The sequence below is a fragment of the Muntiacus reevesi genome, chromosome 2 (assembly GCF_963930625.1).
Source record: "Muntiacus reevesi chromosome 2, mMunRee1.1, whole genome shotgun sequence".
Classification (NCBI taxonomy): domain Eukaryota; kingdom Metazoa; phylum Chordata; class Mammalia; order Artiodactyla; family Cervidae; genus Muntiacus; species Muntiacus reevesi.
Genome location: NC_089250.1, coordinates 177976713 through 177998363, shown reverse-complemented (window position 1 = coordinate 177998363; position 21651 = coordinate 177976713). Strand labels below are relative to the sequence as shown.

Below are 21651 nucleotides of genomic sequence, written 5' to 3'. Positions count from 1 at the left end.
ATTGTGGGAGGGTGGGACCAGGGAGACGGGGTGGGAGGCTGTGGTACCAGTGCAGGTGAGCAGCAGTGCTGGGCTGCACTGGGCATCAGCCGCCAGGGGTGTGGTGGGTGAGGGCATCAGGGTGGCTTTCAGAGGTCTCAGGTTTGGATGCCTGCTAGGCCCAGCGGAAATGTGAGTCCGAAGTTCCCTGTGTGCACGTGTAGTTCTCTGCCCCTGTGGACAGGACAGGCCCGTCCACTCACCCAGGGTCACTGATACTCGACAATGTGCCCTGTGGATTCCCTCGGCTGGAAGGAAGCCAGCAGCTGTGAGCATCACAGCGTGTCAGGTGCTTCACTTCTGTGTCCTCGTCTGAGTCTCGCCGGCTTCTGTCAGGGGCTGTTTGTTTACATGTCCACCTCACAGATGGTCCAGGGAGGCAGGGACCAGCCCTCCCCACCCCACAGAAAGCCTCGCAGCCCCAGGAACTTGCCAGTGGGGACCCTTTCCAGAGCACCCTTCTCCAGTGTGAGCTGGGCTGCAGACTGTGGGGTCCCTGCCATTTGCGATGGATCATCATCTTTTGATGGCTCCTTTCCTAAAGCATTTTTTGTTTCAAAAGTTTAGGTGCCAGAAGCAGGCTGGCCACTGATCGCTCTGTTTGACTGGCAGCTAGGGCCCGTGTGTGTGTGTGTTTGGGCCACAACAGGTGTGGGAGGCCGGTTGTCACCTGTTGCCTTGGGGAGGCAGTCCTGCCACTTTAGCTTTACTTCCTGCACAACTGACACCACGTTGAGCTGAAATGGCTTCAGGCCGCCAGGCCCACCCTCCCCAGTGCGCCGTGCCTCTGTGATGCCGGCCATATACCGCCCCCACCCTCCCAGGCAACTGTTCCAATAAACAACATCCCTGGTAATGAAAGCGTCCCGGCAGATGCTGGGAGACTTGTCTTTCCCTGGATTTCACACATGCCAGGCACCATTCTGTCCTCGGGCCCGGTAGGAAAATCCAGGTCCTTTCTCATGCTTGAGTGAGGATGCAGAGTGGTCAAGAGCACAGGCTCGGGCTCAGACATGAGTCCAGATTTCAGCCCCACTGCCTTTAGAACTTGCGTCATTTGGGGAAAAGTCATCCAAGGCCTCAGTCTGAGCTCCCGCCTCTGTTCAGTGCGTAACAGAGCTACTCTTAGGTGGTGAGGACTAAGTGAGGCCATTTCTGTAAGGCAGCCTGCACATACTGGGCACCCGGGAAGGACCTGACGCCTGTGAGCGGTCGCTCTCCATGAGCATCAGAGATGTCATCTTCCCCTCTGAAGTAGAAAAAGGTAAAGAACACTTCTGAACTGTGAGAGCACCGAGTTATTCTGTTTGTTCTTATTCTGTGTTCCCGTTGTTCCTGTGGAGTAAGAGATATAATAAAATGGATTCTGGATTTTGTGGAATCTCCCTTAAATTCACATCATGATAGAACTAACCAACATATACCTGGGGTGTGTGGTTTTAGATTAATGGCTTTCCACTGGGAGCAGAAGCTTTGTTTTATTTTGTGTTTTTAAACTTGCCTAATTAGAACTGGTTGCTTTAAAACAAAACAACTCTAGTCTTTTGAAAAAATTCACTCAAAATTTTTAAGATGGTTTTTACCCATTAATACTGAATAGAAACTGTTTCTCAGTGACTTTTCTGTGTGTTGTCCGCATCACTGTGTTTTGGGGTCCTGTTTTAATTATTTTAAATAATTCACATTTTTCAGGTGTAGCATTTTTAACGTTTAAATGAAAATACCTACAGTTCATTAGTGACTCTGTAAGAATATCTGGTTGTCAGCTTCATTCATTATTAGTAATGCACTTGCTTTCATTTTTATTGGCCTCAAAATGGTTGTCTTTTACCTTTAATCTACTAAGCGATGAAAAAGGAAAATGAATAATTAATGTTAATATACCTCATGTGATATAACTAATCTTTTAATGCTGTATTTTGCATTCAGATGTAAGAAGACAACTGCTTGTAATCTGTATATGGATGCAAAACTGATCAATTATCTGATATATACACTTGAATAAATTAACATTGTTCTTTTAGCTAAAATAAGAGTAGTGCATTAACATCCAACTTTTAATATCTTCATTACAAATCCTGTACTTTAACTTGACAGCACTTATTTACAGCAGGTAGGCTAAATTAATTTAATTGTTAATCAACAATGAAGTAGAAAATGAACATTCAATTTGCTTCCTGAACCAATCTTATGACAGAATTATCACCTAAACCTCAAATCTCCACCCTACTTAAGATAATACTTGGTTAAAATCTGAATGGACATCTTTACTAGGTGTTACCTTAGGTATTGTAAGACTAGATCTCTGATATTGTGGGATTGCATTTGCTCTGCACCTACCTGGAAAGACTTGACTCTAAAATATCCAGAAGTGTCTCTAGTGATAATTCCCATTGAGAGTTAAGTCCTGTTTGTAAGGTAATTTGTTGTTGTCAGTCACTAAGTCGAGTCCGACTCTTTGCGACCCCGTGGGCTGCAGCACACCAGGCTTCTCTATCTTCCACTATCTCCCAAGTTTGCTCCAATTCATGTCCATTGAGTCAGTGATGCTATCCAACCAGCTCATCCTCTGTTGTCCCCTTCTCCTTTTGCCTTCAGTCTTTCCCAGCATCAGGGTCTTTTCCAATGAGTCGGCTCTTCGCATCAGGTGGCCAAAGTATTGGAGCTTCAGCATCAGTTCTTCCAATAAATAGTCAGAGTTGATTTCCTTTAGGATTGACTGGTTTGATCTCCTTGCTGTCCAAGGGATTCTGAAGAATCTTATCCAGCACCACAATACAAAACCATCAATTCTTCGATGTTCAGCCTTCTCTATGTTAGGATAATAGTAATATTTTATCTTTAAAAGCATTCTTACATAAGCTTAAAATTAATTCAGCATGTCAGTCCTATGGGGTTTATTAGTTTCCATTTATTCTTTCTTCAGACCTTATTCAGAAAAATGTCTCTTAAAAAAGAAAAAATATTTTAACGTTTCTTTTTCTAGCAACCTCCTTCATCCACTTTTCTTTTGCTGCCACACTTCCCAAACAAGTAGTTTATACCAGCTTCTCCCTCCCTCTCTCAATGTTTACCGGAAGTCAGGAAGCTGGAAGGTGTCAGACACTGAGTGTCTAGTATGTGTCTTGCTCTTGGCACGTCTCCCTGGTTAGGATACTTAATCCTCACAACTCGGGTTGCCAGGTGTCCACCACTGAACCCAGAGTCTGGGATTGTAGCTTCTTGCTTGGCAAACTGAAAATTTTATAAACAAAAATGTCTCGTTTTCTTTTTTTTTTTAATTATCTTGTTTGTGGATCAGGAGCCTCTGAGACTGGACCTCAGTGTTACTAAATCTTGGTGATAAGAAACAAAAGATGCCAGGAATTTGCTCCTGGAGGCCCTGTGGGTGGAAACAGCCCCAGATGACAGCCGGCTCTGCTGAGACTGCAGATGAACACCCAGCGCCCAGAGGTTAGGGCCCAGGCATGTGGGTTCCACAAAAGTCATTTTTCCTGTAGGCATTTCTGTAACCAGTATGGGTATAGCAATAGAATCAAACACTACAGACGCCACCTTCTGAGGGGTCCAGCTTTCACTGGTTTTCTTCTCTTGCCGTCACTGAACTTCCATGCTTTACTGGAGTCAGCCTTCCATTCATTGATTCAGTATATTCACTAACGACCTGACTCTTAAGGCCTGTGTGTTCCTGGCAGGCACCTGGGTGGGGGCGCGGCACACAGGTAATGGAATTGAGAGATCCACTTCTCTTCCATGTCTAACTGCCAGAAGCATTCAGACGCTGTGTGTGTGTTCCTCCCAGGGAGCAGCCACTGGTTCCTAATCACTGCAGGGCCCACACGACTGCCGTGAATTTATTTTCAATCAATAGACTTTATTTTTTAGAGTGGTTTTGGGTTTACACAGAACTGCCGAGACCTCACAGAGTCGTCAGGCTGCTCCCTCCCCTGCTCACTGCTTCCTCTGTTTTTACATCTTGCACCGATGTGGTGCCTTTGTCACAAATGATGGCCCAGTCCTGGCACATGATTAACTAAAGATCATAGTCTACATCGGGATTCTATGAGCTTGACAAATACATAAAGAGAACCCCTACCAACCTTTGGCAGTCACCAATCCTTTTTTTTTTCCCATCAATATTTCTATAGTTGTGCCTTTTCCAGAATGTCATTTAGTTGGAATTGCACATCAGGCAGCCTTTTCAGACTGGCTTCTTTCATTAAGCAACATATATTTAAAATTCCTCCATCTTTTTGTGGTTTAACAGCTGGTTTCTTTTTAATCCCTGAAGAATACTCAGTTGTACACACGTGCCACAGTTTGTTTACCCACTGAGTTGGGTTGTTTCCAGGTTTTGGCAGTATGAATAAAGCTGCTTTAGGTATTCATATACAGGTTTTTCCACAGACGTAATATATCTAGGCATTTGAGTAGACACCTAGGAGTACAATTACTAGAATAAGACTAGTTTTGAATATAAGAATAGTTGGAATAAATTGAGTAAAACTGTTTACCTGGGTGAGAAGCTGCCTAACTTCTGAAGCCACAGTACAGTTTTGCGTTCCCGCCCATCGTGAACGAGCGTTCCTCTTGCTCCACAGCGGCATTTGGTGTTGCCAGTGATCTGGATTACAGTCATTCTGATAGGTGTGTGCTGGTATCTTATTTTAATTTGTAAGTTCCCATATGACTTGGAGCATTTTGTCGTATGCTTATTTGCCATCTTATGTTTTAATTGAGCTGTTTTTCTTATGTTTGTGCTTTGAGTGGTCTTTATATTATTTGGGATACAAGTTCTTTATCAGATATGTGTGTTGCAGATAATTCCTCCCAGTCTGTGAACTTGTCTTTTCATTCTACTAACAGTTTTTTTTTGTGGACCAGAAGTTTGTGATTTTAATGAAGTCCAGCTTGCCAGTTTTTTCTTTCACAGATCATGCTTTTGGCGTGATAGCTAAAAACTCAGTGCTAAACCAAAGTCATGTGAATTTTCTCTGGCTTTATCTTCTTAAAGTTTTATTGTTTGGCATTTTACATTTAGGTGTGTGCTCCATTTTGAGTTGCTTTTTATGAAAAATGTACGGTCAGGCTCTAGATTCATTTCTCTGGAAGTAGATATCTAGTTGTTAAGCGCCCTTTGCTGAAAGGACTGCCCTTTCTCCATTATTTTTGTCCCCCTCGTTGTCTTTGGGCTGCTTTCAAAAATCCTCTTAAATGGAGTGTCAATTATAACCCACTGTTATTATCCTGGAGTCCTGTTGATGGGTGATGTGGTAAAGTATTGGAGAGGAGGAGCATCCTTTATAATCCCATGTTTAAATCTCCATTTTGGTGGTTTTGTGGTGTGTTACTGGTTTTTAGTGGCCACAGTATGTGGGTCATGATCTTCCAGAGAGTTTCTCAGGCTCTTTTCCCCTCTGCTTACTTGAGACAGGAAAGCTAGAGGGGCAGCAGGTAGCTAGTTGTCCTTCCCCAGATCAGATAAGGCTTAGGAAAGTGTTTCCCTGGAGGGCTAGCCTTCCTTACTCAGAACAGAGCAAGAACAGGATAACTCTGGGCAAGTTTCAAAACACTTTGCCCTCCCCACCACCAGAAGCCCCAGAGGAATTTTCTCCATCCCTTACAATAAAAACCTGGTGGTGGGGGTGCGTCCTAGAAATGAAACTCCTGAGAAGTGAGCCCCTGTTGTTTTTAACTCTCCACACGGAGCCTCCAGCGATTCCTCGTTTACCGCTAGCGTTCCTGGCAACCATGGCTCCAGCATCAGTTTCTGCTCCCTGTAAACTCTGATTTTCCACATCATTCTAATTCTCTGATGAATCTGAGAGTTGTTTTTCAGTGTGTTTAGCTTGTTTCTTGTTGTGAATAGGGGAGTGACAACTTTGAAGCTTTTTATGCGTTGGAGCAGAAGCCAGAAGTGCCCTTACGGTTGGTTCTAACCAACAGCAATCCGGTGTGCCTGTTCTCATAATGGATGATCCTGATGGAGTCCCTTCAACTACAGTATTGCGAAAGGCTGTGAGGCAGAGAAAAGTGCAGTGTATTCTGTTTGATGGTGGGAGATTGAAAACTTTGCTTTGGGGACCCTGGGAATGAAGTGGGGGGTTGGTGAGAGAGAAGATGAGCTTATAGATGAGTTTGGTGTCTATTTCTCTCATTCTGTAAGTCTTAAGAGTTCTTCCAAAGCATTTAAAATATATAATATATTTATAATGTATAAGGCTTCCCAGGTGGTGCCAATGCTAAAGAATCTGCTGCCGATGCAGGAGACATAAGAGACACGGGTTCGATCCCTGGGTCAGGAAGATCCCCTGGAGGAGGAAATGGCAACCCACTCCAGTATTCTTGCCTAGAAAATTCCATGGACAGAGGAACCTGGCGGACTCCAGTCCATGGGTCTCCAAGAGTCAGACACAACCAAGCACACACGCCATATTTGTATAAGGAGCAAAAGATAATAAAACATGGTGACTAGCTACAAGTTGACAGCCTCATACGTGGATTTTATTTCAGGAAGACAAGTGCTCACCCAGAAAATGGCTTGTTGAGGAGTGGGGGGGTTCTGTTGGCGTACATCATGCATTATGGGGCTCACTTGCTCCTTCTGTCTGGGCACACACACCTTACCAGCCAGTGATTCCCTTCAGTGCTCAAGACAGAATCACACCCACCCAAGCCTGTGAAGCGCGTGTGCTGGTTGCCACCCGCTCACTTCTTTGGCATCGTGCTTGTCTGCACCTGGTTTATTTGCGCAATTTCAACACTGACGAGTGAGGAGCCCCTCCACCTGCATCCAGGGACTGGGGTAGACAGCCGTTGAGAGATGTTCTTAGACGCTGGCAGGCTGGGTCACCTGTTGCTGGTACTAACGACCCTGAGTCGTTGTTGTTTTTAACATCTGTTAAAAACATATCTGTTGTTGTTTTTAACATCTCCCACCTGTGTATAATTTGCTTTTACGTTCATTATATTTCCTCTGTATCACATTAGGTATTTGGAAAACTCTCAGGAAAAGTATAGCCTTTTTACAGTAACTTTTTTTTTTAATCAATTTTCCTTTAATTCATATGGTGTAACTTTAGGCCCATAGTGGGTTGGCTTCCACCTTGTCATTTTACTGTCTGATTCCACTCGAAGTCACATAGAGGAAATAGCGTGTGACTCAGTCACTGCTCTGCACTCTCCAGAAATAACAGACGTTGTGAGTATCCATGATCAAATATAAGCGAGAAGGAACATTTGTGCCTACGTGTTCTGTGTCCCCGAAGTCTGCTAGTAGTTTCCCTCTGGCTCTTCTAAACTTACACCATGAGTTGATGAATAATTATCTAGTTGAAAATATATTAATAGTGCCATGACTAATCCACATTTCAGATGAAAACCTTGTGTTCATACAAGTAATACTTTTTAAAATTTTGTTGTTTAACTTTTAAAGTCCATACTGCCTATTGGCTAAACGCGTGTATCTTCATACAGTGTTGTCCAAAATGTTAGACAGATTTGTTCATGGTTCCTACAATTAGAGTGATACCACCAATAGCTATTATTTGTATGAATTACAGAGAAAAATTGATGGTAGACATTGACTTTTTAGTTGTATCAACTTCATGACTTTGAAAAATAGGTATATATTTCAATTTCTTTAATACTGCCATTTACGAATATAATTTTTTCAGACTGGGTCACTTTACTGTACTTACTATGAGTTTCTTCCCAAAATATTGACTCAAAACCTTAAAGGGAAAAAAGGAAATGATTGATCCCGTACTTACGGTGCTGTAGTTCCTGGGATCGACACGTAGATTCCTGTTTGGGCATTTATTTAGCTCTGCTCCAATGGATTCTGGGCTATGCTTTCTCAACTGCTTTTTCTTTTTTCAAAACAATTTTTTTCTTCCCAAATGTAATTTATGAAAAAGTAGGTTACAGAGCTAAGAGTAAAATGTGTGTGATTCCACATCTCAGACATAAAGTAACACTTGCTTTATTAAGAGTAACCGTCTGTAGATTGAACATAAAGGCTGTTTTCATTTTCTGTTCCAAGATACTCTTTGGGCAGCTTGCATAATCACAGGAAAGATGTTTTTTAATCCTTTTCATGCCTGAGGACTCAGAAGTTGCTGCTCTGAGGTCGGCATTTAAATTCCACCAACAGAGAGGGACTGAGCAGGGGGAAGGTTCGGTGTTCCCTTCCTGCCCGCAGAGTCTGTTTCACTGGGCCCTTCCATCAGGCTCTGCAGTGGGGAGGGGGCGCGGGCAGCCGGGCTCTCAGGTCAGGCTGGAGCACTCACTTCAGCGGCGCTGGTGTTCTCACAAGCCCAGACTTTTGGTAGCACGTATCTCGGAGGTCGATGTTATATAAGATTGTAGAAATAAAGTTCTTCACAACATGAAAAAAAAATTGTGAACACTTTCCTCCTAGCCTGAATCACTCTGACTGATTTAAGCAAAATTATTTTAAGTAGATCTGATTTGCCTGGAATAGGGTGCTTGATTTTCAAATAATTGGTTTTTGTTGTTGTTTATTATTCATCTCCAACTGGGAGTTATTTATGGGTTTAAAATAGATGTGAAGTTTATTAATATTTCACCTCAGATTATTTCAATACATGAAGTGACATTAATGTAATTATATTCTTGGTCAGATAAAGGCTTCCTTTGTGAAGAGCTCTGGTTTGTGAATTTGTTTCATGTTGAGCTTTAGAACTGAATCACAGGATAAATGGAGTCAGGATCACTGAAGATGTACAGTGGGTGCCTTGATACCCTGCTGGGGGCCTTCACTCTCATGCTTACCCAGCAGCAGTTCCTGGAATCACATGGTGCCTAGGGGCTTCCGGACCTCTAACCTATTAACCCGGTTATATCCTTCCAGGAGAGTGTCTGTCCCCACCACCCACCGTGGTCATTTTCAGCAACACCGTTCATGGTGGGCTTTAGGCTGAGGAGTTGGTTTACCTGGGACACCATGGGTGGGAGTGACACTTTACATGTAGATTTGGAGAGCCCCCTGGCACCTGGGAGGAAGCAGATCCAGAAGAGAATGGGCTGGGAGTCATGGGAAATGAGAGCTAGAAAGAGGAGGGCGGCTCCTCCGAGGTCCAGCAGGTGGGTTGACACGTGTGGGGCAGGGCGTCTGGGGAGACTCCCCAACCTCTGCTGGAGCGGGTCATCCCCACGGGCCTCCTCTGCGGGGCAGCAGAGGGCCGGCACATTTGTCGCCCAAGGAAACAGGATGAGTCAGGGCACGGTTCCACCCCCAAGCTGGCCCAAGCGACGGCCCCGGGGAGAGAGTCTTTGTCCGTGAGTGTCGCACACAGGCGGGCTATCAGCCCCTAGGACTGGCTGGCTGGCAGCCAGGAGCCAGGATTAGAGGAGACGGTGAGTGCACTGGGAGGCGTGCTGAACACGAGGTGCCCGATGGGGTCGGCAGGTGGGCGTGTTCAGGATGGGTTTCTGAGTCTGAAGGAGAGGGAAGAGCCTGGGCTGGCCCTCCTAGAGTCAGGTGTCCTCAGGCGTCCCCGGAGCTGGGCACGGAAGAGCCCTTTGCACAGAGGTGCTCTCCGAAGCCCGAGTCCAGTCCGCAGCCTTTCCCTCTCTCCCCACGTCTGCCGAAGTCATCCTCTTCATTCTCCCTTGTCCACGGCCATTCAGTTTTGCCCAAAGACCTCCTTTTCATCTGCCCACTGAACTGTAGGATGGTCCCCCGGCACATTGTGTGGTTTGGTATGACTTGGTGGTGGTCCAGGTGACACTGTTGCTCCCAGTTCTTGGATATCAGACCCATTTGGTTCTTGTAGAGACGTCGGCAGAGGGAGGCGCTTGTTCCCTTCTAGAAGCCGGGAGGCAGCGCTCTGCCACACACCGCAAGAGATGCGCCTGGAGCATCTAGCTGTTTTTTGGAGCAACAACTCTTTTGTCCTGGAATATGTAGCCCCAGGAGATAGAACAAGGTCCCTGCTTCGGTTTCCCAGATTTTTTTTTTTTTTTTTTTTTTAGATTTTCCAGAGTGATAGGAGAACTAATATAAGAAAAAGAAAATAACCTTTATCTTTTATGCCTGACAGATAATCAGATTACCCAGGGGATTAGATCAAAAATGAGTCATTTGTTCCTATAATTAGTTACTATAATGACCAAGATAATCTTTTGTAAGAGAATTTAACAATTAAACCCGATAAGTAGGATTCGACTTAGGGGATGGGTAAATAGCTAGAGGACAAGGGGAGTTTGAAGACAGCTGGTGGGTGTTGTGGAGTGTTGTGCTGTTGTCAGCTGTGTCCATCGGGTGTCCACCCCTGCTGTTGGGCCATAGCCAGTGTTCCCAGCGCCGCGGGGCCAGGTGCTCACCTGCCCTGGGAGCAGCTGCGGACTAGGCCTCATCCGCCGGTTTACTTCCCCCCACATCTTTACAACACACCACACAGTGGCTTTTCGTCCTAACATCCCTGATTTTGTTCACAGGTCATGTTCTCATAGAGATTTCGAGCATCCACAAGAAACTCAACGAGAGTCTTGATGAAAATGTATGTGAACGGTTTTTCTATTTACCAAATATACTTATTTTATTTTGCTTCAAGTCTCAAACCTGGTCTCAATTTTCCACTTGTGTTCACAGTTCAAAAAATTCCATAAGGAGATTATCTATGAGCTGGAGAAGAAGACAGAGCTTGATGTAAAATATATGAATGTGAGTACCAGGTTTTGCTTCACCTGCCCTGGGTGGAGGGCACCCGGGGCGGGGAACCTAGTTTTCAGGGAGGCTGTGCTCGCCTGATGGCCAAGCCTAAGGAGAACTTCCCCATGGTTGAGTTGGCGGCGGTGGCGGCAGCGAGCGTGAAGGCCACAATACACCGTTAAAACAGCCAGAGCAGCCGCCTGCCTGGTGCTTCAGTAAAACAGGTGCAACGTTTACCTTCCAGGCGACTCTCAAAAGATACCAAGCAGAACACAGGCATAGATTAGATTCGCTGGAAAAATCGCAAGCTGAATTGAAGAAGATAAGAAGAAAAAGTCAAGGAGGACGAAATCCATTCAAATATGAAAGCAAAGAGACTGAGGTGAACTTTTCAGCACTGTGTTACTTTATTTTGGGGTGGATGGTTTATACAGTTAATGGGAGGCATGCTCATCTCAGTCAGCCTATACTTTATCCATCAGATGTGCTGCTGCTGAAAGTCAAAAATAAGCATTTTGACTGACTTGGTGGGAACTGAAGGCCGCAGAGTTCCCCAGAGTTAAGGATAATTAGTCAAAAGCACTGGTGTTGTCTCCTGACTTTGGGAGAGTGATAAGCATTATGTCCCCATTTTACAGATGGGAAAAGTGAGGCTTTGGTTAATTCACATGGTTGGCACTTGGCAATGTGATTTGATCTTGAACTTTCTGGTTCCAAAACTCATTATTTTCCAATAAAACATGATCCTGTCCCTGGAGTAAAAGTAATATTTTATGCAAATTGCCAAGTGGAATGTAGGGCCTTTGGCAACTTCTCTTCAGGCGTGGATCAGGGACCTTAATGAGAATGTCAGTATCTGCTCGGATCAGGTTAGGGCTTTGTTGTTCTGTCTAATGTTTATCTGCCTTCAGCATTCACTCCATTATCAAAATAAATCAGCTGTAAAGATGGCAGGAGATAAGTGTCAGGCTGGGTAGCTGTTTGGTTCCTCATGTCATACTTGTATAATTATTATTTATTTTCCTAGTATGTAGAAACCATTACTTCTCGCCAGAATGAAATCCAGAAATTTATTGCAGATGGTTGCAAAGAAGCCCTGCTTGAAGAGAAAAGGCGCTTCTGCTTTCTAGTCGACAAACACTGCAGCTTTTCGAGTCAGATACACCATTACCACACACAGGTAGGCACAACAGCAAATGTTTTCCTGACATTTAAATATCCTTGACAAAATTTGCCTTCCATAGGTGCCCCAGTATAAAGCAGTGGGCTCATTTTGCCAAGGAAAGAACTCTAAGGATATAATTTTTGACCAACTCGAATGAGTAAACTTTTAGAAATGTAGATGAAATGGTCAAATGTTTGCTTATCATGTTGAATTTAGTAACACCCATTCATATTTAATCAATGGCTGAGAAATGGCACTTTTTCCCTTTTCTCACCCATGAGCCAGCCTCTCTCAGACTCTCCCTGATGCATCTTCAGCATCAGTGTCTTCACCAGAACCACGGGTGAGTCCCGCCAGCCCCCAGGTACACCCCACCTGGGTGGTCTGAGAGGCTCGCCTGGGGGTCCATGTAGACGGTGTTGCTGGAAATCCTGTCCTAGACCCAGACCCTGTCATAGCCTCAGGACAGCTGGACGGGAATGCTTTTTCACACTTTTTCACTCCTTTTTCACTCCTCAAGTTGTGTGTGTGTTCCTGACCCCATCAGCCCCGTAACTAGCTTTGTCACCCTCCTTCAGCACATGCAGTTGTGAGGTTATGCTTCTAGGAATCATCACAAACTATGTCCTAAATTTCCTTCCCTCGTTTTTTAATAAAACTATGGGCTCTATTGGGCTGCTGTAAGCATTCAGAACTAGCAGTGACCGAGGTCAGATATTCCCTGTTACTCACGACAAAGTAATTTAGAGCGCCCTCCATCATGTGAGAAGCATTCTAAAAGCTCGAATATAGGGCTGCTTCCTTTAGGGGGGAACCTGGCCTTGTATGCATGCATATGTCATAGGTTACATATTCCATACCAAATCTAAATACCCAAGGTCTCAAATTGTTGCAGAAAAGAAAAACAAACATGATGCATTAGATGATGACATTTGTCCCCAGCGTATCTGTAGTAGCTTCGGCATTGTTTCCATGGTGAGGGTGTCCGCCAGAGGGGGCCGGAAGCAACCTTGATGCTCTCTGTGACAACACCCCGCCTCCCCCAGCGATGGGGCAACTTGGTCTATTTCCAGAAAGCTCTAATAGCTGACACAGTCTTCTACACACTTAACCTTGAGTCCCAGGTATGTCTTTCAGCGTGACGCAAGCCAAATTTCCTTCTTTCTCTACCAGAAGTCTCTTCAAGTCTCTGAAAACCGCTTTGGTGCGTTCCCTGGTCCCGGCGGTTTCAGTGGCTCCTTGGACACAGCAGCTAAGGCCGTTGGTCCCCTGGCGTGTCCAGGCCACAGGCGGGGACGGGGTGGAGCGAGGGGCAGGGCTTAGGATTCACATCAACACCCCCAGACCACGCCTGATGAACACAGAGTCTAGATGAAAACAGTACAGTTGTTATGAAAATAGTTTCACAAAAGATGCTCTACTTTCCTTTTCCAACAAAATTGCCACCTAGAAAGGGGGGTTCTCATAAGGGCTCCCGGGAATCTGGGAGTCCAGTCGGAGGAAGAGCCAGTCTGTGGGAGGCAGGACAGACACCTTCGCCTCTGGGGCTGGACGGTCTCAGCCCTGTCCTGCGTCTCTGCCTCCCAGCTGCTGCCTGCCCAAGGGCCCCGCCGGCCTGTGTTCAGGACTTCCACTCAGCACTGCCCTGACTTCAGAGAGCCACCACGCTCCGCCTCCGGTCCCCCGTCCCGTAGAGGACCTTCTCAGGACAGACCTGTCACCCCTCCAGTGCGCCAGGCCTCTCTCGGGGGTGAAGTCCACTCCTCGTCCTCTCGCTCCATCAGAGGCGCTTCTCGTGGAAGGGGTGGGGGGAAGACAGAGGGATCGGCAATTCTCGGGCCCCTGATAAACACGGGGGTTAACACAGATTGCTCCACCTTCCGTCTTAGTTCTGAGCTTCTGAACCGTTGACGATCCTTGTATTAGCCTGAACTCTACCCACACTGAGGAAGGTGGGAAATCCTTTACAACAGGAGCCTACGTGCTCCTCAGCAAATGAGACACAGCAGATCCTCACAGATGCTTCAACTACTCACTGAATTTAACTCCTCGCTCCCACACTTCCGGTGGTCAGCCAGGAATCTGAGTAGTAATCATCATTTGTGTTCGTCCTTCTAACAATACACGTTTGTTTGTCTCTGGTTTTGTTTCTTTTGAATTTATAGTCTGCAGAACTGATCAATTCCAAACTGCCTCGGTGGCAAGAAACCTGTGGTGATGTCACCAAAGTGCCAGAGAAAATCATGAACATGATCGAAGAAATTAAGACCCCAGTCTCCACCCCAATGTCCGGAACGCCCCTGCCTTCACCCATGGTCGAGAGAAGCAGCGTGGTAAGAACTGGTCGTCACCTTAAGATTTCAGCTGTACCTTTGCTAATAAGATTTCAGCCAGATTTGCACAGAGCAAGGCCACCTTTGTCAGTGGAAATCACAGGGCCCGCCTGTATCACTTCTAGGGCCTACCTTTCCTCACTGCGACTTCACCCTTCCAGCAGCGCAAATACCAGACATGGCTCCTCTCCCTCCCCGAGGCCGGGCCTGTCCCCAGACACACGCCGTTGCCTGCCACTTCTCCCCCTGCCCAGCGCCAGCGGCAGTCCCTGCAGAGATGACCTTGACAGTCTGGCCCGTAACGCAGCAGGCAGGGTGAGCCTGACTGGATCACAAAGGCCAGAACCTCAACAGGCAGCAGAATATTAGCGACAGAGGATTCTGAAAACTTTCAGGGAGGGGAAAATGGATTACTTATTACAAAGAAAAGAGAACCCCACTGAAATCAGACTTCTTTTTAGAAAACTAGGTGTCAAAAAGTAATGGACTAATGCACTCAAAATTCTGTGGAAAAATACTTTTAAATGGAGAAGCCTTGAGCCAAGCAGCATTTAAAAGGGAGCCTCGAAATCCACAGAGAGAAAATAGATGAGTGCTGTTCAAGGGCTAGGGGAAACGAGGAGTAACTGCTTTAAAGGGGGGCGGGCACTTCCCTGGTTGTCCAGTGGTTAAGACTCCGCACTTCCACTGCAGGGGGCGAGGGTTCAATCCCGGGTCAGGGAACTAAGATGCACAGTGCAGCCAAAATAATTAAATAAATAAATAGACAAAAGAAGGGGGTATTCTTAAAATAGTTAAAAATGGGGCATTACCCTGCAAACAAGAGAACTTGGGGAAGAAAATGGAATTTAAAGCAGGTAATGCAAAACAGCCCTGGGGATCCATCTCTGATGCCATTGCTGTGTTATACTCGGATTAAACTAATAAGGAATTTTTCACAGGTTGGGCAAGATTGTGACAGCCTTTCTAAATACCCACCAAAAATCCCCGCGGCTCCTTCAGCCAGAGCCTTGACCAGCCCTTTGATCGATCTGTTTAAGAACCCAGCCACAGTCACACAGAACTCAGAAAGAAAAAATAATTTAACAGGTGAGCTCTTTAGTTGAATTTCCTTTAAAGTACCTTTAAATTTCTTAAATATTTAGTTAAGTGTGCCTTGAGATCTATATCCATAGAGTCACAAAGAGTCAGCCATGACTAAAGCAACTTAGCATGCATGCACGTCGTGAGCTAGAACTAAATACCTGTGTGTGTGGTAGCACCAGTTCCACACTGGCTCAGGGGAACTCACGCCTCCAGACAGGGGTCCAGGTTGATTCTAAAACTGTAAGACATGTTGCTTCGACAGATATGACTTCTGTATGCTGATAGATGTTTCCATAGAGTAAGCATACTATTGAAAGGTGTTATATTTTCAATACATGCCACATAACAGAACCTCACGCTGTGTTCCATATTCACTGGCAGCTGAAATAAAATCTCCTCTTTTCAGTGAAACAATGAAACAGATGATAGAAATTCACATATCTAAGTTATGGTTCCTAGTCTCACCAGTAGGCTTCGATTGAATTATACTCAGTGTTTTTCATCATCTCTAACAGAGCACGTCATGCTTTCTGAAGGCTTCAGTTTCAACTGTTAACGTTTCTTAACCCAGCTGACGCGCTCTGAATAAATCAGGAACACGTCTTGTCTGCAGGCATTTCAGATGGCTTCAGCCAGGCTCCACTCTTGCCTGCAGAGTCTTTGGCGTCCAGGACCTCAAGACTACGGTGGCACTGGGCGTGTGGGGGTCTCGCAGGCCCCTTGGGGGTGAAGGTCGTGGCAGTCACACAGGGCACTACTAGCGAGAGCCCGCAGGCTGTCCAGCGCGTGCAGCTGTGGGAAGAGATGAGGTTTTCAGAATGTCAGCTGCAAAGAGGACACCGTAGTCACTCGCCTTTGAAGACTATGAGTTCTGTGTATATAACATAAGGAGAAAGCATACAGCACTGTGTGCAACCTGGTCATTCACATGATTCTTTGGTTCTTGTTGGAAATCACTGGATTCCGTGTAACCTTGATAATTGGAGTAGACGGCATGTCAAGCAGAGAGCAGAGTTTACATTGTAGTGTCAAGAATTTCTGAGGATGATGCAGACAGAGATTATGCATTGTTTAATAGTAAATAGTAGGCTAGCAAAATTTGAGTGGAAGAAAAGGTATCTGGAAAAAACTGTTTCCATTCCATTTTTTTTTGCGGGGCGTTGGGGTGGGCTGGTAAAGACCAGCTTGCATTTGAGCTGAGACCTGACCTAGTGCAGCGATGGCTGTGGAGGCAGGCCGCCCGCATCGAGCTCGTCTGGTTCCGGCTCTGGCACCGAGGGTGGGGTCGGTACGCGGGGGGCGTGCTCAGCACGTCCTGCCCGACTCGCGGGTGAGCGGCCACGGCTGCCGGGGCGTGTGTCCCCAGCGTCCTCCTCTCTTGTGGCAAAGGCCCTGGGCGGTTTGGTCTGAGCTGGTGCCTGACAGCACTTCCGCAGGCTGTGGCGGGTGAGGGGGGCAGGCAGAGGCGCGGGCCTGCTGGCATGGAGCCCTGGCCTCTGTGGGCCGTCCCAAGGGACTCCATGCAGGTGACGCTGGGCCACGCGACTTCATCCTCTTGGTCTGAAGGGCTTTTGGCCACAGGGCTCCTCCTCCAAGAAGCCTCGGGCCAGGCTTAGGCACCGTCCCTGTCTGTTGCTGTCTGTCCAGCCACAGGCGGAGGTGTGGGAATAGAACCAGTTGGCATCTCAGTGGAATGAGTGTGCTGATGACATGGGGTGGCCAGGTTTCTGGGGCTGGCACCTTTGAGCTCGCCCAGTCATCCTTCTTTGAAAAGTCATCGCTGCCCTGCTCACTTCTGACAGGTTCTTCCTTTGACCCCAATTTGCCGCGATCTGTTTCCATGGCCTCCGGACTGAACATAGTGAAAAAGCAGAAGGTGAAAACCATCTTTCCACACACGGCCGGCACTAACCAGACCTTGCTCAGCTTCGCGCAGGGAGACGTCATCACGCTGCTTATCTCCGAGGAGAAGGACGGCTGGCTATACGGGGAGCACGACAGTACCAAAATGTGGGTCCTGGGCCGGGCCGTTCACACCCTGAGGGCTCCCGGCAAGGCCATCCCTGAGGGCAGACGAGCGCCTCCACCCCAGCAACGTCACACTTCAGTGACCGTTCTCGCCTAGATAGCTGCCATTAGTCTATCCACGTTGTTCCCAAGCTGTTTTCTTGTATGTGTGTGCATATAGAGATAAGTTTTTTAAAAATTTTGGCCACACCGCATGGCATGTGGGATCTTAGTTCCCCGACCAGGAATTGAGCCAATGCCCCCTGCACTGAAGCATGGAGTCTTAGCCACTGGACCACCAGGGAAGTCCTATAAATTTGACGTACATATAGGAGTCACCTCTGAAAGTGAAGGCACTCGTTTGTATGGACTTCAGACTTCTCAGGATAGCGCTCTAAATGAGACTGGCACAGGAGTACCGTAAATGCCAGTGTCCTCATTCCAGCTGTGTGCACAAGCCTTCCCACAAGGTTAAATTGAGTTTCTGTGTAGATTATTCAGGTACTAAGTTTAAACCAAAATGAAAACAAAAGACACAAAGGGAATCCAAATAGAAATGACGGGTATGTAAGAGGCCTATAATGGGATGTGATGCAAGTGGCCCAGCCGCCCCCACCCCGGCCCCGAGCAGTCCCCAAGCCGTTCCAGGCGCGTCTGGGTCCGCGTGTCCACTGCCAGCACCCCAGGGAGGTGTCTTCTCCCCACTCTCCGCCTGCAGGAGGGGCTGGTTCCCGTCGTCCTACACCAAGCTGCTGGGGGAGAACGAGGAGGAGGCCGCGAGCGAGCCGGCGCCAAGGTAGGACCGCCTGTGGCTCGGCCAGCGGGGCTCGCCGGGGGCCCCGGGCTCCCAGGTGCGTGGGGGTGGATCTGGACGAGCAGCAGAGCCCACGACGACGCCACAGCCGGGCTGGCGGGAGAGGGGGGCGCTCCGTGTCTGTTTCCTTCCCGATTTCCTGTCCTGGCGCTGTACCCTCTGCTGGGAAGAGATGCCCCCCTTCCCAGCCCACGGTCCCTCCCAGTCCTGCGCCTGCCACAGTGAAGTCCCAGGCCATGTGCCCAGCCTGTCTGCCCTGGTGAACACGTGCTCTGGAATGTTCTCCCCCGCTTGCCCTCTTCTCTCCTTCCCTCACCAGCCGCCCGTTTTCAGTCCCCTCTCAGGCCTTTCTTCTGCCCTCTGCTCAGACACGGGGTCCTTGGGGCCCACCCTCGTCCTTTTTCCTTCTCGTGCTCCCTAGGCCACCGTGACTGCTCCTGTGGCTCAAGTCACATCGAGGGGCTTCACTCAGCACGTTTGAGCCAACAGCCCCCCGTCTGTGTCCCACCCAGGAATGACTGTCACTGTCGCTCAGGAGCTGGCTGCTTGCACTGACCACGTCATTTCTTTCTCACACTACCTTGTGAGGTCAGGCCCTGGTTGAAAATTGAGGAAACGGGCACAGGGAGCCAGAAGTGATGGAGTCAAGACTAATTCGGGCAGGTCTCTCCCAGCCGAACGAGAGGGTCTGTGTGTGGGTTAGTTGACTTGTCCCGCGGGTCCTCAGAAACACGTCCCAACAGAACATGGCATCACCTTGACCACAAGCCGCTTCGGCCATGGTGTCTGCCATGTCAGAGCAACCCCCGGCCCATCCCGCTGTCCCCGGGACTGCAGACACCGCCCCAAGTCCTTCCGTTACCCTTGCTCACGGCCAGCTGTGTGTCTCTGTCCCTTGCAGAACAGCTCAGCTGCCATTGGCCAAGAAATGAGACTGAGTATCTTTAGGGTGTTAAAATTCTGAGATTTTTAGTTTGGAGCGCTCAGTGCTTTCGCAGTGTTTTCTTCTTGAACTGGATCAGGAGTCAGCCCCCAACGGAGCTAGCTTTCCTCTCCCTTTGTCAGGCCTTTTAAAGACTCTCTTGTGAGTGTACATGTGCTAGCCAGCAGAAACACCGGCACTCCAGGGCTGTTGCCTGGGAACTCCCTTGAACAGAGGAGCCTGGCGGGTTACAGTCCATGGGGTCACAAAGAGTGGAAGGCGACTTAGCGACTAAAAATCAATCAAGGAACACTGCAGTGCTGTGCGTGTTGCACTGTCGCGCCCCACCGTTGTGGATCACTAATCCACGTACTTCCAGCGGAGGAGACGGGATGTCTGGGGTGCGGGGACAGGCTTCCTCTAACCCGCAGCCTCCGTTCCCTTCGCTAGCTTGGTGCCCGTCCGCAGCGTGAGCACAACGAACTTGGCGGAGAAGAGCAACGTCGTCATCCCCCCGCCGGACTACCTGGAGTGTCTGTCTACGGGAGCAGCCACTGCTGAGAAAGGAGACATCTCCCTGAAGGCTTCTAACCATAAAGCCCCAGCACCCAAACCAGAAAGCACGCCTCCTGTGAGTAGGGCCCCAGGGAGCCCGACCCTGACGGGCAGGCTCTGGGGTGCAGGGCCCCCTTCCCTCCAAGCAGGAAGGGGGTGACCCTTGGGCGGGGCGCGCGCTTGCTCCCAGGGCCTGCAGATTCTTTCTGTCATGCAGTCTTTCAGCCGCCTTAACTTTTGTCCTCCTCTTGTTTTTATTTCATCTGTAAATGATGGCTGGCACACACGAGGTCCATCATTTCCCAGACTGTGCCCGCTTTCAAGCTTTCCTTGCCTTTGGTCATGTCTGCAGTCCTTTCGTCCTGTAATCACCTTTCTCTGCACTTCCTTAAGTTTTCATATTGTTTCCTGGAGGAAGACTGAAGTAGTGATCTAATCGCCACACCTTCAGGAACTACCCAGTACACATATTATCTGTGATCTTAAGCCTGGGACTGGGACAGAGGCCATGAGTCACTTCATCCATCCCAGTGATGACTCTGTCTTCAAGCCAGGCCCAGTGGGCTCTGGAGGAGCCAGAGATAAATAGTCTGGCTCTGGCTCTGCTGGAGCTTAGGCTCTAGTGATAAGATAAGCAGCAAACAGTGAGAGATAGACAAATATGTCAGAGCTGGGAGCTCCGTGGGAGAATGGAGCCAGGTGCTGTGACGACAGGGGGTGCGGTAACATCTTGGATGGAGGTCAGGGGTCAGTTTTCCTGGGATGAGGTGGGCTATGTCCACAGCTGTGGAAACATCCAGAAGGCAGAGGTGGCCTGGTGCCCCCACTGCCCCCGCCAAGAGCGCTGGGCCAGGATCTTAGCCGGGGCAATTCCTGGGGAGCGCTGCCCGCCTCTGCAGCCAGAGCCGTCGTCCTGAGGGGGGTGCCTCCCAGATGGGAGGAGCCGGAAGTTTACAGCTCCTGGTGGGGTGTACTCAGTCTAGAGGGAGTTCTTGTCCTCTTTTCCCACAACATAGATTATACAGCAGAGAAGGCGGAGAGGACGGAGGAAAGGGGGGTGACTGAGAAGGAAGGGGCTGGCCCGCCAGGAGCAGGGACGCGGGTCCCCTGTGCCAGCGGGGAGGGCAGACTTGGGGGGGTGTTGTCTGCTATCAGCGCCGAAGGAAAGGTCGCCCTCAGACAGGGCAGGCGGAGTGGTGCTGAGCAGGTTTGAAAGAAGAGAATTTGTGCCGTGGGTATTTCTCAGAGGGAGACGGTGAGCCTGCCCCTGAGCGTGCTCCGGGGACGAGGGCACGCAAGCCATTGGTGCTGTAATAAACCTGGGCCACTTCGACTGTTTCTTCTTCTTCTTTGTTATGGGTTTGTTCTTTCTGTGGTGATTGCAGGAGCCACGCACCCCCACAGGGGTGTCCCCACCACTGGGGACCTCTGTTCAGCTGAGTGGTGCTGGGCGGAGTCGGTTACAGGGAATGAGACTCTGAAAGATCGGCCGCGGGTACAGTGGGGACCACGCCTGCCTCCTCGCAGGCTGCAGTGTGGGTTTGGGTCCCGGAAATGCCATTTTGGAATCTCATTCAGAAATGTCTTTGGCTTCTCTTCTTCTCTTCCCTTTTCATACTGTTCATGGGGTTCTCAAGGCAAGAATACTGAGGTGGTTTGCCATTCCCTTCTCCAGTGGACCACATTCTGTCAGACCTCTCCACCATGACCCGTCCATCTTGAGTGGCCCCACACGGCATGACTTAGTTTCATTGAGTTAGACAAGGCTGTGATCCGTGTGGACCTGTCTCTTGAGAAACCTGTATGCAGGTCAGGAAGCAACAGTTAGAACTGGACATGGAACAACTGACTGGTTCCAAATAGGAAAAGGGATACGTCAAGGCTGTATATTGTCACCCTGCTTAATTAAGTTATATGCAGAGTACATCATGAGAAATGCTGGGCTGGATGAAGCACAAGCTGGAATCAGGATTGCCAGGAGAAATATCAATAACCTCAGATATGCAGACAACACCACTCTTATGGTAGAAAGTGAAGAAGAACTAGAGAGTC

General features: G+C 48.3%; 1 protein-coding gene across 1 annotated transcript in view; it reads left to right on the top strand.

Annotated features, from left to right (window-relative positions):
• The window catches only part of BAIAP2L1 (BAR/IMD domain containing adaptor protein 2 like 1), a 78157-nt gene that overhangs the window by 47370 nt on the left and 9136 nt on the right, over positions 1 to 21651 (top strand). The window contains exons 4-12 of the mRNA XM_065923799.1: positions 10504 to 10565; positions 10658 to 10729; positions 10962 to 11099; positions 11745 to 11897; positions 14048 to 14215; positions 15157 to 15304; positions 17104 to 17311; positions 18027 to 18104; positions 19495 to 19675. Coding sequence (XP_065779871.1) covers positions 10504 to 10565; positions 10658 to 10729; positions 10962 to 11099; positions 11745 to 11897; positions 14048 to 14215; positions 15157 to 15304; positions 17104 to 17311; positions 18027 to 18104; positions 19495 to 19675 — 1208 coding nt within the window. The remainder of the gene's footprint in view (positions 1 to 10503; positions 10566 to 10657; positions 10730 to 10961; positions 11100 to 11744; positions 11898 to 14047; positions 14216 to 15156; positions 15305 to 17103; positions 17312 to 18026; positions 18105 to 19494; positions 19676 to 21651) is intronic.